The 16,726-nt window shown below is 41.6% G+C and overlaps 1 protein-coding gene across 15 annotated transcripts in view; it reads left to right on the forward strand.

Annotated features, from left to right (window-relative positions):
- LOC101468913 (unconventional myosin-IXAb) overlaps window positions 1-16,726 on the forward strand; it is a 153,653-nt gene that overhangs the window by 110,931 nt on the left and 25,996 nt on the right. For all 15 annotated transcript variants that reach the window (XM_076886077.1, XM_076886076.1, XM_076886075.1 and 12 more), the window contains 4 exons: window positions 9,058-9,179; window positions 11,645-11,786; window positions 13,207-13,402; window positions 14,622-14,741. In XM_076886077.1, the coding sequence (XP_076742192.1) occupies window positions 9,058-9,179; window positions 11,645-11,786; window positions 13,207-13,402; window positions 14,622-14,741 (580 nt within the window). The remainder of the gene's footprint in view (window positions 1-9,057; window positions 9,180-11,644; window positions 11,787-13,206; window positions 13,403-14,621; window positions 14,742-16,726) is intronic.

Here is a 16,726-nt window from a genome sequence, read left to right on the forward strand (position 1 = left end):
GTCTTTCATAAACTGTGGAGTTTAAGCATTTCATTTGGGTGAAATTAGGCGTACAAGTGAATATCATCTGCATAGTAGTGATAGGAGATCCTTACAGGTTAACAGTCTGTGTCCTGGGGGAGCGAATACAATAAAAACAGCAGAGCCCCCAAAACAGAACCAAGGGGTACACCAACATGAACTGGAGGGGGAGATCTGTACTTAAAACTAGCCACAAAAAAAGATCTGTCAGATAGGTATGAAGAGAACCACTGTAAGGCCGATCCTGATACATCAAGGGCAACTGCATCAAAAGCTGAGATCTGGACAGATGCTAGGAAGCATCAGCTGCTAAGTAGTCATCTACAGAACATTCTGGACATGACAACTAAGGCTGGTTGATAACTTGATAATTTTTATTGAAAACATGATCATGGGAAACTCTTTAGTTCTTCATCAGCCTTAATCACGCCGGTTGTATTCCTCTGGTGAGCGTGCGTAGTGCTCCTGTGACACTACTGTGAAAGCAGCTGTAATTATGCAGTTGGGCTAGGGTAGCACACACATCTATTAATGTGAAAGGTCAGAGGAAAAAGTGCTGAATACTCAGAACAGGCTGACAGGCTGGGTTAGAGTGCATGAGTCAAGCTGAGCAGCATGGATCTGACAGCTTAGTGCTGCTAACATAGCTTTGTGCAGGTCGTTGGATTGACTTGTTTACTATTCATGCCTCCTTCTCTTTCACCACTGCTGCATCTCAGAGCAAACTCATCTGCAGCATCAAAACTAGCCTCTATGAGTCAAAAAATCCCACATCAGTTAGATTATATATTCATGCTGTTTTATTTGGATGCCAACTGCTAACCCACGTAATATTCTGCGTGCCGTGTTGTTTCTGTTGTTGTTTCCAAATCACATCGAGTGGACAACAGAACTGAGAAGGAAAAATAGAGAAAGATCATTTAGGGGAGATTATGTTTCTCAAATCAGACGGACTGTGTCAGAGTAGCTGTCAGCTCTCCTCTCCCTCTTGCTGAACACTGATAGGCCGTGGCAATTTAACATGCTAGCTGATGGCTGACGGTGAAGCTAAGAGAGGAAGGGAGTGTGAAAAAAAAAAGAATAATGGCAGCAAACAAGTGCAGTAAACGTCTCTTCAGTCTTAATGAAGATAACAAACCGGCAGTCAGCCAGTGCTAATGGCGCTGTTATCTGTTTCTCACTGTTAGCCCTCAGGCTACACACACATGCAGGATAACATTTTAACCCAGCCAGTATTTTTCTACAATTCAGAGAGGAGACTGGCAGGACTGATCAGAACGGATTGCAACCTAACTTCAAAAATAAGTCCTTATCTGTCTTTCTGCATCCAACATCTGACAGAGTGATTTGTATCTAAAAACTCAAGATGTGATGTTTTTTGCACATTTGACTTCAAATTTATAGAGATCTGTGAAAACAGTATTTCCTCCCTTTCTTGATTTCTTTGTTTTTTGCATATTTCTCACACTTACATGTTTAAGATTGTCAAACACATTTTAATATTAAATAAAGATAACCCAAAAAAAATACAAAATCCTTTTTTAAATGGTGTTTTCATTTAAAAAACTAGCCAAACCTACCTGCCCCCGGGTTAAAAAATAACTATTCCCTAAAACTAATAACTGGTTGTGCCACATTTGGTAGCAAGAACTGCAATCAAGCATTTGTAATAACTAGCAATGAGTCTTTCACATTGCTGTGGAGAAATTTTGGACAACTCTTATTTGCAGAATTGTTTTAATTCAACCATATTGGAGATTTTTAAGCATGTATATGTTTAAGGTCATGTCAAAGCATGTCAATTGGATTTAAGGCCATACTTCAGCTAGGCCACTCCAAAACTGTCATTTTGGGTATTTTTTAGCCTGTCAAATGTGGATTTGCTGGTGTTTTTTGGATTAGTGTCCTGCTTGATAACCCAAGTGAGCTTGAGCTTCAGGTCACAAACTGATGTTCGGACGTTGTCCTTCAGGATAATCTGGTAGAGAGCAGAATTCATGGTTCCATGTTGTCATTGATGTGTTCTTGGAGTAATTTTGGTAGCCTATCCATTCCTGGGGAAGTTCACGACTATTCCAAGTTTCCTCCATGTGGGCATGTAGTGTCTCTCACTGTGCTTAGGCGGACTTCACAAATCCTTAGAAATGGCTTTGTAACCGTTATCAGACTCGTAGTTGTCAATGACTTTGTTTCTCACCTGTTCTTGGCTCTTTTTATATCCTGGCATGATCTTTTGCTTTTTGACACCTTTTAGCCTACTTCACTTGATCTATTTAAGTAATTTGATTTGATTTGATTGATTGATTTGATTTAACTGCATTTTGTATTTTTTCAGGTTAGTTTTACCAAATATAAAAAGTTGTTTGGTGATCTGAAACCTTAAAGTGTGACAAATATGCAAAAAACTAAGAAATTGGGAGTAGAAAAAATTTGTTTTCATAGCATTGGTGGCCTTAACATATTTCCAGTTAAGACTCTTTGAAAGAAACTATGCATACTATGTTTTTCTGCAGTGCTGTAGTTGAGCTCTACCAACTGAAGCACCGTGTAAGAATAAAAGATTACCTTAATTACATAAGTCATCATCTTATTCGTTTTAAAAGTACAGTAAATTTATTTATTTTTAGTTTGGTCTGTCACTGATGAATATCTCTGGTTTGTAAGGTGCTTCCATTTAAAGGCGTGTTCCTCTGTTACATTGAGTTAGTAAGAGTCAAAGTGCTCCTGAGATGGCCAGTCTTGCATCAAATATTGTTTCAAAAGAGTTCATGTTTATTATCCTTAATCACCGGTGTCCTCTGAAACTTTGGCTATCATTGAGTTTATCTAACAGAACAACAGCTGAGGTGGTGTTGGGCCCCTCTGAGGGAAGCTGGTAGAGCTTCAAAATAAAGAGCTGCCAGATCTCAACTGATTTGCGTTTGTTTGAATAAAATTGCGAGCCTTACTCTGATGTGATACGGAGAGAAAGCTCTTCACACCTACCTGTGGCTTTGTTTTGAGCCTTTGACTGCTGACCTCAGATCAGCTGGCACTCACCTTTAGAAGGTAACTAAACACTAATCATGACCCTGTAGGTGTTGTGGGGTGTTTGATGTCAAGTTTTATTTGTGGGGTTCAGATTACCTGGTTAATCCCAGAGGAAAACTCTGCCTTTCTGAGAGTTTTCTAAGATTTCTGGCATTAATAGATTACTGTTGTGCAGTCTGAACTGCCGTTGCTTAATTTTGTTGGAGTTGTACTCTGAGTATTAACAGTAGTATCAAATGAAATGGAGATGCAATTGAAATAAAACAGATCATATTGTCTACTTCCAGCTAACTGCAGCTCTTTACTCTTTTCTTTTTCACTTTAATTTTTTTAGTATTTTTGAAGATGTGATCTATTTTTTTACTATTAAGGTTGAATTAATTTCTATTCAACCTTTAAGTTTCAAAGACTGGAGCCATTTGTGGATTCCGTGCTTGGGTTGTAGCCCATTAATTGAGCTGTAATAAAGATCTACTGTTTGTGCTCATTTTTAAGAAGGATCATGTGTCCAGAAAAGATGTAAGCTGTTTTCTGAATGCGAGCAAAATGCATGCTTTCTGTCAGCTCATACGCCTCATTTTTGAAAGGCGGTTTTAGCTCTCCATCAAGGGGATTTTCCTCCTCTCTTCCCTCTGGGCTACAATCCGCTCTAGCCAACCAGCTGGTCTTATCAGTGCTGCGTGTTTATCTTTGGAACAGGAGCCAAAGCTAATAGCGCCGCACCAACCTTAGCCCTCAGCTGGATCGAGGAGGGTGTGAGTGTCTAGTGTTTACACTCTACATGCCAGTTGGTGCTTGATTTCTTGTCTGTACGAGGACCGTGTATCAAAGTGAGAAAACATATATGATGGCCACCGCCTAAGGCAAACACAGTATTGTGTTTACCTTGGGAGATATCACACTGACTCCGAACTGAAATAAAAAACATGTGGAAAGGTTTATCGTCATCTGACAGAGAATTCTGCAGCTTACTTTTTCCTCAGACAAAGCAACGAGGTATTTCTCTGAATTAATAGGATCCTTAGGAACGTGCCAATTTTACCAAAACAATCTCTTTATTGTATTAATGGTCATACTCATGAATTCATTTTTATGGGGTGGCTGTGGCTCAGGAGATAGAGCAAAACGCTGGAGTCCAAATCTTTTGGACCACCTACAATGAAACCATAAAAACACACATAAAAACAATCGGGATGGATATTTATGCTGTTATGGACCGGGTAAGGAAAGGATGTCACAATGAAAAATATCAGCCTACAAAGGACTGAATCCAAACGTTGGGACATGCTCCTAACGAGACGGCCTTGGTGTCCATGGTGTCCTATCTCCTCCCAGATCTGAACCAGGGGAGTCACTGAGCTCCTGACAGTCTGAGGTGCAACCTGGCAGAAACATAATGTCCCACAGGTGTTCAATTGGATGTAGGTCAGGTGAGCATGAGGGCCAGTCGATGATATCAAATGGTTCATCCTCCAGGAAAAAGCACAGGGTGCTTGTAGTGGATCTCCCAGTTCTAGTATTCAATGGCAATTGGCTCCATGGTGCCAGTCAGCGAGCACAAAGACATTCATACCAGTGACCTGCTGTAGGTGATTTTGTAGGGCTTATCCTGGTCCTTCTTTCACAAAGGAGCAGATACCAGTCCTGATGGCTTAAAGACCTTCTACGGCCCTGTCCAGCTCTTCTAGAGTAACTACCTGACTGGAATCTCCTCCATGCCCTTGAGACTGTGCTGGGAAACACAGCAAACGTTTTGGCAATAAACATATATTGATGTGCCATCCTGGAGCAGTCGGACTACTTGTGCAACCTTTGTAGTGTCCATTTATGGCTTCATGCTGCCAGTAATGACACTAACTGGAGCCGAATGCAAAACTTTAACTGAGGACCCACCAACCTTACAACATTAATGGATAAGTCTTTGAATTTTCTTTGACATTTCATGGTCTCTGGTCTCTGCTAGTTTTCTCCTTTCTGGATGCCCCTTTTTCCCCAAAGCACACACTCCAGCCCGTCTTTTTTTTTTTTTTTTTGCATCTCTGCCAGTTTTGACGTCTTTTTCTCCTCACCCTTTTAAAACCACGAGAACTTGCTCCATCTCCAATTATTGCACCACTGTTCCTCCTGTCCGCTCAATAAAAACACTCTGCTGTCATAATAAGAGAGACAGGGAGCTTAGTGAGTTAGAAATATAAAGACGGAGGGAGTGGAGAGATAGCAGGAGCAATCGAGAAACACACACACACACACCCTCCCTCACCTCTACACCGGGGCTTTCAGCCAAACACAATCTGGGTTGCTTGAATGCTGCACTGAGTTACGCAGGAGAGAACAGACACATGGTTGACTAATGGATGGAAGGATGACCACAAATCCTGACCAACCTCATCGACCGCAACAGAACTCCCGGCTCACTTTCGACTTAGCGGGAGGTTTGAGGGCTTTTATTGCTTGCAGATTGGATTTTAGGGGTCCAATATCAGTTACATCTCTCTCTGTTTACAGTGGTTTGGTTTTGCCAAATTTATTTCATCATGTTTTATGGAGGATCTGAAGCCTCTATTGTACTGGGGAAATCTTATCAGCCTTATATTTCAGAGACAAAGACAGAAAGATGGCCCTCAACAGAGTCTGAGTTAAACTTGGTATGAGTTTAAATCAGAACTAAACACCCATCCACAGAAAAGGTAGTAGAAGTACTTTTTTCAGTGCCCCAAAACTGATTAAAATTAAGTTAATTTTGATAATGTTTTTTAATAGCTGCCCAAATAACAGGCGTCACAAAGATAGCTGAGAGTTTTTGTGGAGACACTCCGTGAACAAATCTGCACAGTCACAAAAAAAACAAGCAGGCAAGTGACCTTGATCGTCTTCCCCCCTGTCAAAGGGAGAGCCCGGACACCCTTTGCAGGAAGTTTGTTTCCCCCACTTCTGTCCTCGATGTCATTCTACCAAGATTTTGTGAGCACAGGTAAGGTTAGGAGTAGTAGATTAGGGAGTAAATGAACATTTTCACGCTCAGGCCTCTCGTCTCTCCTCCGTGTACCACACAATCTGCTCGTCTCGCTCTTTTTTTCTCCCCTCACTTGTGAACAAGAACTCTGAGAAACTTGAAGTCCTCCTGTTGGGGCGGTGACTCTTTCTTGACCCAGTGTGGGCTCTCCATCCTTTTCCCCACTGAGAACTGTGGCCTCAGACTTGCTAATTCTCATCCCAGCTGCTTCACACTCAGCTGCAAATCCTGAGACCAATGGTCCAGGCAAAGGAATCTTTCTTCTTTTAGCCATTTCTCTTCTTCCTCTGTTATATTTTCTCCAAGCAAACCCACCATCTGCTTCCTGTTTACACCAGCACCTGTGCCCACTGAATGGTCAGTGTAATATTTTTAAACAGACGTGTCAGTAAAGGTAGAAATCATTTTGGAAATGCTCCAATGAGCAGGGATCACTTCCACTTTAAAAACGACTTTAAAATAAAAACATATCAGACTGGATATAGCTTTAGTGCGTCTCCTCTGTTAGCATTTTTTCATCTGAGCTCTCCTTTCTGCCAGCTCAACTAGAACGAGACCTTGATTGGCATTTATTTGCTACTCTCAATTACTGTGTTAACAGGACTTCCATGAATAGGGTCTTGCATATAAAAATTAGAGGGTCGCTCTGCAGTGCATAAAGAAAATTCCTAAAGCAGCTGTTTCTAAGTTGTCGGATCTGGTTTGCTGTTTGGTTGAATCATGACTGAAAGACCTTCTGTACATTCTTCACATACTGAGTCACCACTTTGTAGTCCTCTGTCTGCTGGGTCGGGCTGTTTACGTTAATGTGCCTATGTAATAAAATGGCTGATTAGTGCTTGCGTGTGTGTGCTTATCTCATTATCAGAGTGTCTGTATCTAATTGCCCCTCTCTCTCTGACTGAGTGTGCATGTTCACAAACTCTCACAGACACAACAAATGTAGCCAGATGAACCGCGTCGGCCAGCAGTGCCGGCGCTCGTCCTTGATGAGATTTAAACAAAAAGAGATTTAAACTTCTTTACGCCTCTGTTTTTATTTTACTTGATCCGGTGCGACCTCGGAATAAAAGCAAAACACGCCACATGTTCTAAATGCCTCATCGGTGATTCAGCAGCCTAAAACAAGGACAGGGCAGACATGTTGCATATGTGAAACTATGTTGCAGCTCCGCTTTGAATTTTTGATCGCTATTCAGTTTAACAAATGGCCAGCATATGTTCCACTATATTTGCTCTCTAATAAAGCCATATAAAGGATGCAAACATGTAAATGTAAGACTGAACTACACTATGACACCTAAAAATGCCAAGCACACATAAACCCTAAACTTGTTCCCATACAGTCACATTTACAATTGGGTTTATTTTAGGATTAGTCATTAATCATTATGCACATTCCTGTGTTACTGCTTGTTTTTGAATTGACTTATTGCCAGGGTACAAACACACCCAACTTTTTGCTGGGAAACAAAAGATGGAGTGTGGTGAGGAATTTTCACTTGTTGAGTACTTTTTAGGTTCAAGTAAACCCTTTTTGAGGATTAGACATGGTAAGAAAGCTTTAGGAAGTCTTTGAATCCATCCATTTTCTTCCATGTATCCAATTCAGGGTTGAGTCCAGCTGCCACGGGGATATCTGACTGAGTACATCATGGGCAGGTCGCCTGTCTGTCGTGCGACAGAAACGTTTCTCCCACTAAAAACGTTATGTCCAATCAACTTACCTATGGTTGGGGCCCAGTCTAGAATCTGTTCAAAGCAAAAGCTTCCACCACAAATTTGGTAGGCAAAAATATGTGACTGCTCAGTGCTGTAAGAAAGCAGTTTTTGGCTGATGTGATTGACTCCAACTTCTGCTAGCGACAAGGTGTAATAATGTTCTCAAAAGGCAGTCTGGCTCAGCACCAGGACCCACACTGTGTCTGCGCAAAAGAGGTGTAAGGGTAGCGATATAAGTGCTCATTTTACATGAGCTCACACACGCCCACTAGAGGTCGCTAAACTCGTATTAAGAGCTCATGCAAACAACCAATCCAGTCATTTTCAGTGATCAGGAGATTTCTGAGGACTTGTTTGCAGTGTAGCCCGTGTCGTCGAACATGAAGGCTCTAATCGTAGCACAATTATCAATTCATTGTTCTTACTGTCTTTGGATATTGGCTGCTTGTTTAATGCTGTCCAGCTGATTAATCTGATACCCCCACCCTCTTTTCTTGTGGTTTTTTTTCAGCCAGGTTTCTGCTTTGGTGGTGCTTGCCATTAAACCTTTTGCTGAGTGTGCATCCTCTTTTCCAGCAGCCTAACTGAAAGACACTCTCTAACCTGCAAGGTTTTGGAGCAGGACCTGTTTACATGACTTTCTCAAATGTACCTCAACAGTAGTTTTCTTAGTAGAGCAGAACGTTAACCTCATCCCGCCCCAATCAACTTTTCATGCTTTCCGCCTCCAGCTGGCAGAGGCTCGCTGATTTCTTACTTAGGGGTGTCAAGGGTACCAGGGTCATATCTTTCAGAGGCAGACAGATCTTGCCAAATGGCTTTTTCTGACAGTCTGCAAGCAGCCAGGTGTTTTCCTAATGGTGGCTCAGGTTTTTCAGCGGAATGAAATCATCACTGAAGACTTCCTGATTGAGTTCTATGGAAAGCCAGCACAAGCATAAGCATACTCTTTGGCCTGTACGAACCATGCTTATCAAAGTCAAAATCTCATGCAAAACAGAACATGTTTGGTTGCAGCGCTGGTAAACAGCTCTGCTGCGTGTGTAAGATGCTTAACCTCTCGTGCTGTAGTGCAGCTAGAGACTGATTGATAGATATGCCTGTGGGAAAATATGAAAGCAATTCAGAAGAACAGCATATGCAAGAAATCCTGTCAGACTTTAGCTACATAGCGATCAAAGACATTAACACACGGGTTTTTTGTCTCGCTTCATTTGTGTTTCGCAAAGTTACTGACCATCCTTCTCCTGTCTGTTTGTTCTTGCTTGCAGGAAGAGTACAGGGCAGAGGGCATCACCTGGCACAACATCGACTACATCGACAACAGTGGCTGCATCAACCTAATCAGCAAGAAACCCACAGCTCTGTTCCACCTGCTGGACGAGGAGTGCAAGTACGGCACCTGTTGATTAGCATGGATCGTGTTTGTTTACTAGATAATCATTAAAACTGTCAGTCGAACCATTTTCTGCAAGATATTGCACAACTGCTGGTTTCCTCCATGTGTTATAAGGGAAACGGTGTATTTTATCAACTATAAAATGGAATCAGAGGCCTGAAAACTGAGCATGGGTTCTCAGGGAGGCTTCAGGTGACCCTTCCTCAGTCCGTGTCCACACTAATACGTTTTCGTTTGAAAACACATCTTTTTCTCTCCATTTTGGCCTCTGGTCCACACTGAGACGGCGTTTTCGGTAAAGGAAAACACAGCGTTTTGAAAAAGCTCTCCAAAGCGGATACATTTGAAAAGGCCGTTTTTCGCGTTGCAGTGTGGACAGCGAACTCGGAGACGTTTTGAAACGGATGACACATTTTAGTCATGTGATGCAGTCATGTGACCAATTAAACTAAGATAGCGGAGGGCATTATACAGCAGTTGTTTTGTTTGCACTTAATTTTGACAGCCCTATTAAAGATTAATATCAGTCTGTACATGCTCCAGATAGCTTTTCTTCAAATTATTTTATTCTCACTCGCTTTTACAACTTTGTACCTTTGTGTTACTCGCAGCAACAACTCCACCTCATTGTTAGTCCATTTAAAAAAACTTTTCCTCAACATTTTGCCGCAACGTTTCAAAGACCCGGAAAGTAAATAAACGGCAGACAGAAACGAGGCAGGTCAAATCTTCTTGCGTTTCACGCATGCGCAGTACTGGAACATAAGCGTTTTCGTCTGTTTCAATGTGGACGCACAACTCTGTGAAAACGACTGAAAACGCTAGTGTGGACACAGAGCGTTTTCAGACAAAAACACAGTTTTCAAATTTATCCGGGCTAGTGTAGACGTAGCCTTAGTTATACTGCAATAGACCCTTGGCTGCTGGGGGCTTCCCATGAGTGTTTCTATTTTACTCACCTGCTTTTGCTCTCTTTGTGTTTATACACAACTCTGCTTTTAATCATTGGTTATCATTAATCTGTGTGTCTTTTGTCCTGTCTCCCTCCCCTCACACTTAACCAGTTGCGTTAGATAGTTTCTTCCTGTTTCTTTTCCTGTTAAAAGGGAGTTTTTCCTTCCCACTGTTGCCAAGTGCTTATTCAAATGGGTTGTCTGATTATTGGGATTTTCACTAAACATGAGGAGAGGATATAAATGTAGCTGATTATTGGTGAAACCAGTTGAAGAGCAGAGTATAGATAGGTCTTTTATTGCTTGCAGTTTGGTTCTTGCTTTTAAACTTTGTCCCCTTGCAGTGTGCTTCATCAATGATGGTCACGCTACACGGAAACTACTTTCGTGCATCTGTTAAACTGAAGAGACTGATTGCTCCCTCTGCAGGCTTTTCATTCATTAGCCTGATCGATACCAACACTGGGACTCGTACCAGGGTTTAACCAAAGATATACTGATTCCTCCCCCACTTTTACTGTAACAGGTTGTGCTTTTTCTCTGCCTTTCCTATGGTGAAACATTGTACTGCGGGTCAGCTCTCTGTCTCGGCATCTTTCTTCTTCATAAATCAAATCAAATGCTCCCCCAGCCCCCTCGCATAGAAAAACACACCAGGCGGTGCATCTTTGGAACCATATTTATCTATGTTAGCTGTCATCTTACCTGCCACTTAGCGTAGCTGCTTCATCTGGATGTAATAACATTGGGAGTGGACCGAATGCCGTGTATGTATTTGTTCGTACAGCGTGTGTGCGTGTTGGGGTGTGGGGAAGCAATTTTGAAGAAATAGGGTCAAAGGGGGATCTCTGAAGAAAAAAATGAGGCAGACAGGATCTCTCCCAGGGTTTGTGCTGCCGCAGGAAGGAGCTTCATGCTAAATGACTATAGCAAAAGAAGGAAAGTCTCTTGGAGATCTCATCACTCACAGCTAGTGCAGCCTTCAGGGCCTCTGGAGAGATGGATTATGTTACTGCAGAATCAGACGAGTGTGGGGGCTCATTTTGACTTTAACAGCATCAAACTTCAGGACCTCCACCTGGGTAGGCAGGGCGGTCTGGAGGTGCAGGGAGGAGAGGTGATATGAAACATCTCCAGGAATGTTGATCCAGCCAGCAGAGGTTAGTAGTTAATGGCTTAAATGTCCATAAAGCAGAGGTGAAAATACCAAAGAAGAATGTGCAAGTGGAGGCCTCGTAAGCACCCTTGTGGTTAAATTTAAATCATGGGATTAAATATGTGACAGGGAGTTTTAATCTCTTGGGGTTAGAGGAATGGGATGAGCGCTTGAGAAGTGCAGGAAAGCAGATGTGTGGGAAAAATGTGGCAGGTGGTGGTAATGTTTGTAACTTATTTTTTATTTTCCTGAAATAATCAGAAGATAAAAAGTCTCTAAAGACCAAAGTGTGTCCACTTTGGTCTTTAGAGACTTTGAATGCGAGCCTGATGAAATCAATGTCTTTGCAGTTTCCCTCAAGCTTCCAATCAGACCTTGCTGGACAAGTTCAAGCGTCAGCATGAAGGAAACAGCTACATCGAGTTCCCCACTGTCATGGAGCCTGCCTTCATCATCAGACACTACGCTGGGAAAGTCAAGTACGGAGTCAAGGTAAGACGAGTCTCTGCTGTCATGCAAAAGATCTGATCTGCTTTTTACAGTAGCACGTCACCACCGATGATCATCCTAGCCTCAGCGTTGTAGTTTCACCGTGTCCCCGACCCTGCACGTGTTGGTAATTGCTTATAATCTCAGGGCAGCCAACTGTAACAGTAATCCAGGATTTATGTACCGTTTGCTCTGTTGCTGCCCTGGATTTACAGAACGGCCCCACCTGCTAATAGCTGCGAATGAACCCAAAATTAGGCATTAAACCGAGCACGCTGGCACAAACAGTTACGTGAAAAAAAGAGATTTTTTTTCCACTGATATCTGTTAATTTTGCTGCGGACTTCATTTTAAATAAAGTGTTAGGAGACATGTCTCCAGTGATAACATCAATTTACTGATGAAGCCAGGAACTACAGTTCGGAATCTGACATCCACTTTTCTACCTTTCGTTTGCATCAAATTGAGATTTTGATAGTCTGAGCTGTTTCACTTCACTCGAGTCTTTATGGATCCTGAAACCCTGCCGCAGATCTGCTTGTTCTGTCGACCTATTTTTGCAGTTAGATCTAATTCTCTGCTCGTTTCCCAGCTGCGTTTTGATAAGAAGCACATGTGCTGGACTGGATCGAGCGTATTGTTGTTTCACTGTATAATATAAATCCATAACAGCTGGTTATCTCAGCTGTGGAAAAATATCTTATATTTGCTCAGAGCCAGTGAGTCGTTTGGTGCAAACCGTGCAGCGAGAGCCGCAGACGTGAAATGTGCCTGACGTTGGCTCGGCAGCGAGCGCACAGCTGATTTGTTTCATATGGACAGAGAAGGGTTTATAGTTCAAGCTTTGTTATGATAGCACCACTTCAAGTTGGAATATTTCATTCCTTACAGACAGATGGGGCAGAGGGCGTGGGGCATGTGTTTCTCCACTCGTATGGATGTGTGAGAAGATTTTTCCTCACCTCGTGCTTAATGTGAAGCGAAAGGTGCATGACAACAACCGTGAATTAAGTACATATTTACAGGCTGTAAAACTGCTTCATTTTAATTATGGCTTTGAAGATTAAAGCAATATTTTGACATTTTAGATACTAATATGTATTTGCATTCTTGCCAAGTCTTAGATGAAAATCGATGGCGCTATCATGCAAGCTATTTAACTCTATCCACACAACTGAGTAAAGAAAAGAGGTGAAACATTTGCCCATAAATAGTTGCAAACTCTGCTGCCAAGTGCCTTTCCACAGCTTTACAAACAAGAAATAAAATCGCAGCCACAGCAATAACTAAGGTCCTTGTTTGTTGTAATACTTCAGCTTTGTGCTTTCATGCTTTAGTCCTACAAAGGTTGCCTAACGTTCTTCTTTAAATGAAAGAAATAGGCTGTTACTCAGTTTTGAAAACACGTCTTTCCTTCATCCAGGACTTCAGGGAGAAGAACACTGACCACATGCGTCCCGACATTGTGGCCTTGCTCAAGAGCAGCAAGAACGCCTTCATCTGCGGCCTGATGGGAATCGACCCCGTGGCGACCTTTCGCTGGGCCGTGCTCCGCGCTTACTTCAGAGCTCATGTGGCGTTCAGGGAGGCTGGACGCAGACACACCCACAAAAAAACAGGTGAAGAACACCCTGCAGGTTCAGTATATGCAGTAAACCGTTAAAGTTAAAGGCCAGGAAAAAAAATGTTCTGCCATAATAGACTGTATATAAAAGATGGCTGTTGCAGCCACAACTTCTTTAAAAAAAAATAAAAAACTTTTTTATGCTAAATGTGACCACACATGGGTGAGAGAGTAGACTGTTAAAGCTGTTAGCTAACACTGGAAAGCTTGGTTTAGCAAGCTGCATCTGAAAACTTATGGGTGCAGTGTACAGACATGGAAACCTTCCAAAAACACTATTTCATAATCCAAAACTGTTGGCTGGGCTGTGTGTACAAATAACAGCACAGCAAGCCATGTTAGATGTCAGGTAATTATGGTATGAAGACTTGAAGTAAAAGCACTCTCTCCCCCTATAGTTGTTACGAAAGACTAACTTACCTGCAGGTGCTACAGATACTTTTATGGTGTTTTCTGCATTCATTTTCAGAAGAAATTATATTTACAGAAACTTTCGGAGTTTGTCTCAGATTACTATTTGATAACATTTCTTTGTCCAAAATGAGGATAACAGTGACTAGCTATACATTCAAATATATTAAGTATACAGGTGTGTAGTATTGTTTTCCATAAGCTAAACTGTGCATATATTATTAACCAAGCTGACAGTAGGAGCTACAGAAAAATGATTGATTGTTAAGATGTGGGCCTTTTTAAATATTTGTACATGGTTAGTTGGTGTATTTACCTTATCATAATAAACTTTCTGTCTTCAGTCGGGACTCAAGTAGCCAGGCTATGTAAAAAGTGCAGGGGGGTGTGCTCATGGTTGAACAGGAGCTCGGCTACAAACTTCCACAATTGAAAATTTTGCTTTGCCTTTTGTTCGCTTTAGGAAGTTTAGCAAGGTTTTCAATCTTTTATAGATTCTGTGAGGACAGATTCGGTACCACTACAGTGGGCACCAGAGGAACTACGTCAAACCTTCAGTATTAAAAATCAATAGTCGGCATTCATAAGCATTTGACTCATGGTTTTGAATGACAGTAGGTTGTTGTGATGGAGTTGGTTCATTATTCCCAGCTTATCTACTCTCTGTGTAGATCTAACCTCCAAACTCCAAAGAGCTTAGTGACTTAATCCACTCACAGTATAACCATTATTATGTTTAATATTCCTGATAGATGCTTGACTGGACTTTACTGTCATATTTTCTCTCCCTCTCTCTGGTTTAGGGAATGATGCAGCAGTTCCCTGTGCTGTTGTTAAAACCGTTGACAGCTTCAGTTTTCTTCACCACCCTGTTCACCAGCGGAGCCTCGAGATCCTTCAAAGATGCAAAGATGAGAAATACAGTAAGTAACCGGAGTTTCCTGCACACATTCATACTAATAGACGGTGGGAAGAAAGTTGGAGAGACTTGTGTGCAGCCTCAGTTCAGTCCCACACACTGTGATTTCACCATGGATACGGTTTTGTGCTGCAAAAGGATTGTCATGGATTGTTGCAGTATTTTGTTCATACATGTTTCATGTTTTATGGATTATTAACCAAAAATTGAGACTGATCAAACTGAAATAACAGTTTGTATTAGTTATTTGTGTTTTTCTCTATTCCTCACCTTACTTATGATTTTTTGTTTTGCAAAGGTGGAATATGTGAAACAGTTTAGCCTAGAAGTGGCAGTGTTACTTTTGTTTCTTAGTGTGGCTTTCTTTTGTTTCACTTGCCAATAATTGTTATATCATCAGTCAACAACCAACCTCCATGACTGACTTGAAAGGCAAACTAGGCTTGCTGCGGGTGTAAGCGATGCTAGGCTAAAAGTGCAGCCTACACACAGTTTTGTAGCACTCTAGTCTAACTGACCACTCAAGGCACTTAAAACTACAAATCAACTATAATGAACCATATGTTCATACGGCAGGTCAGTCTATACACAGGGGTGCACATAAGTGGTCCGCAGGTGCGCATTCGCTGTCAAAATAAAAGACGTGCACCAGATATGAAGTTGCAACGCGTGTTTGCGTACATAAGATTTTCAGGAGGACAGACATTTGTTTAGAACTCTTAAAGATGTCGAAGAAGCTCCTTTAAGCAATTACTTTGGTCCTCCTCCACCTCCAAAGAAATGTCAGAAGGAGTCCGAACCACAAAAGAAGCGTGTATTCTCGGAAAAGTAGTTGCAGGAGGTGAGCTGGCTTCAAACAAATGATGAACACATAGAGATGTGGTGCAGAATATGCCATGAAAATCCGACTCTAGCGGACAAAAACAGTGCTTTTTATATGGACGCAAACGCGCGTTGCAACTTTTTATCTGGTGCACGTCTTTTATTTTGACAGCAAATGCGCACCTGTGGACCACTTATGTGCACCCCTGTCTATACACCTAAAGCACTTTATATTTCTCATACCTACAACTGATTTAGAATCGCCAACTAGCCTACCATGCTAATCTTTGGACGCTAGTTTTTTAAATAGCAGAAAGTATTTAGGCAAGTCGACTAGTCTAAGAGAAAGAAAATCTCCCAAAAACAATACATAAACAAATTATGTGTTGAATGTCACTAAAAAGTGTAGCACTTACAAACACATTAGTTTGAGAGTCTGGCTAGTCTTAGCAGTTTAGCAGGAGTTTTGTACATGCTATCACCTACACGCTGGGATTTACACCAGTACACTGTGTCATGCAAAAGTATAAAAGCTGGCAACAACGTCAGCTGCCTGCATAGGCAACCTGGTAGGCTTTGCATGGATTCAACGCAATCCAAGGCAGGTCACACATTACTGCTGGTTCCCAGGATCTGCAGTCATCATGTTTTTGTTTCATTTATTGACTGCCTGCTTTGTATATAGACTGTATAAAAGTGAAAAACAATCTCTGGGGAGCGCTGCTTCTTCTTTTCGTGTTAGTTCGACAGACTGGACACTAGGATGAGTCAGTAGCTCCTCTTGAGCTATAAATTGGTATTACGGAAAGGTACAGCTGGTCCTAGCTGAATACTATCCCAACTTCAGTAGATATACAACACAGATGTCTTTGACACAAAGCTATATTTCTTGCATATATAATCTTGCATATTGCACCCTTCACGTTCGTATGATGAGTGTTATCCTTATAAATAATAAGGATGTGGGATTTCGCTTGTCCTCATATGTGGATTTGTTTTGTCAGATTTTAAAGATAGGTTTGCAGGGTCAATATTTCAATAAATTTGAAGCCAGAATAATAGGGACCCTCTGTAAAACTGAAAGGTCAGCACTTATTTGAGCGTGCAATATTTTTTGGTATTGATCATTTAAATTCAATTTGCTAAGAATATGAGAGGCATTCTTTT

This window comes from Maylandia zebra, linkage group LG7, assembly GCF_041146795.1.
Source record: "Maylandia zebra isolate NMK-2024a linkage group LG7, Mzebra_GT3a, whole genome shotgun sequence".
NCBI classification, from domain to species: Eukaryota; Metazoa; Chordata; class Actinopteri; order Cichliformes; family Cichlidae; genus Maylandia; species Maylandia zebra.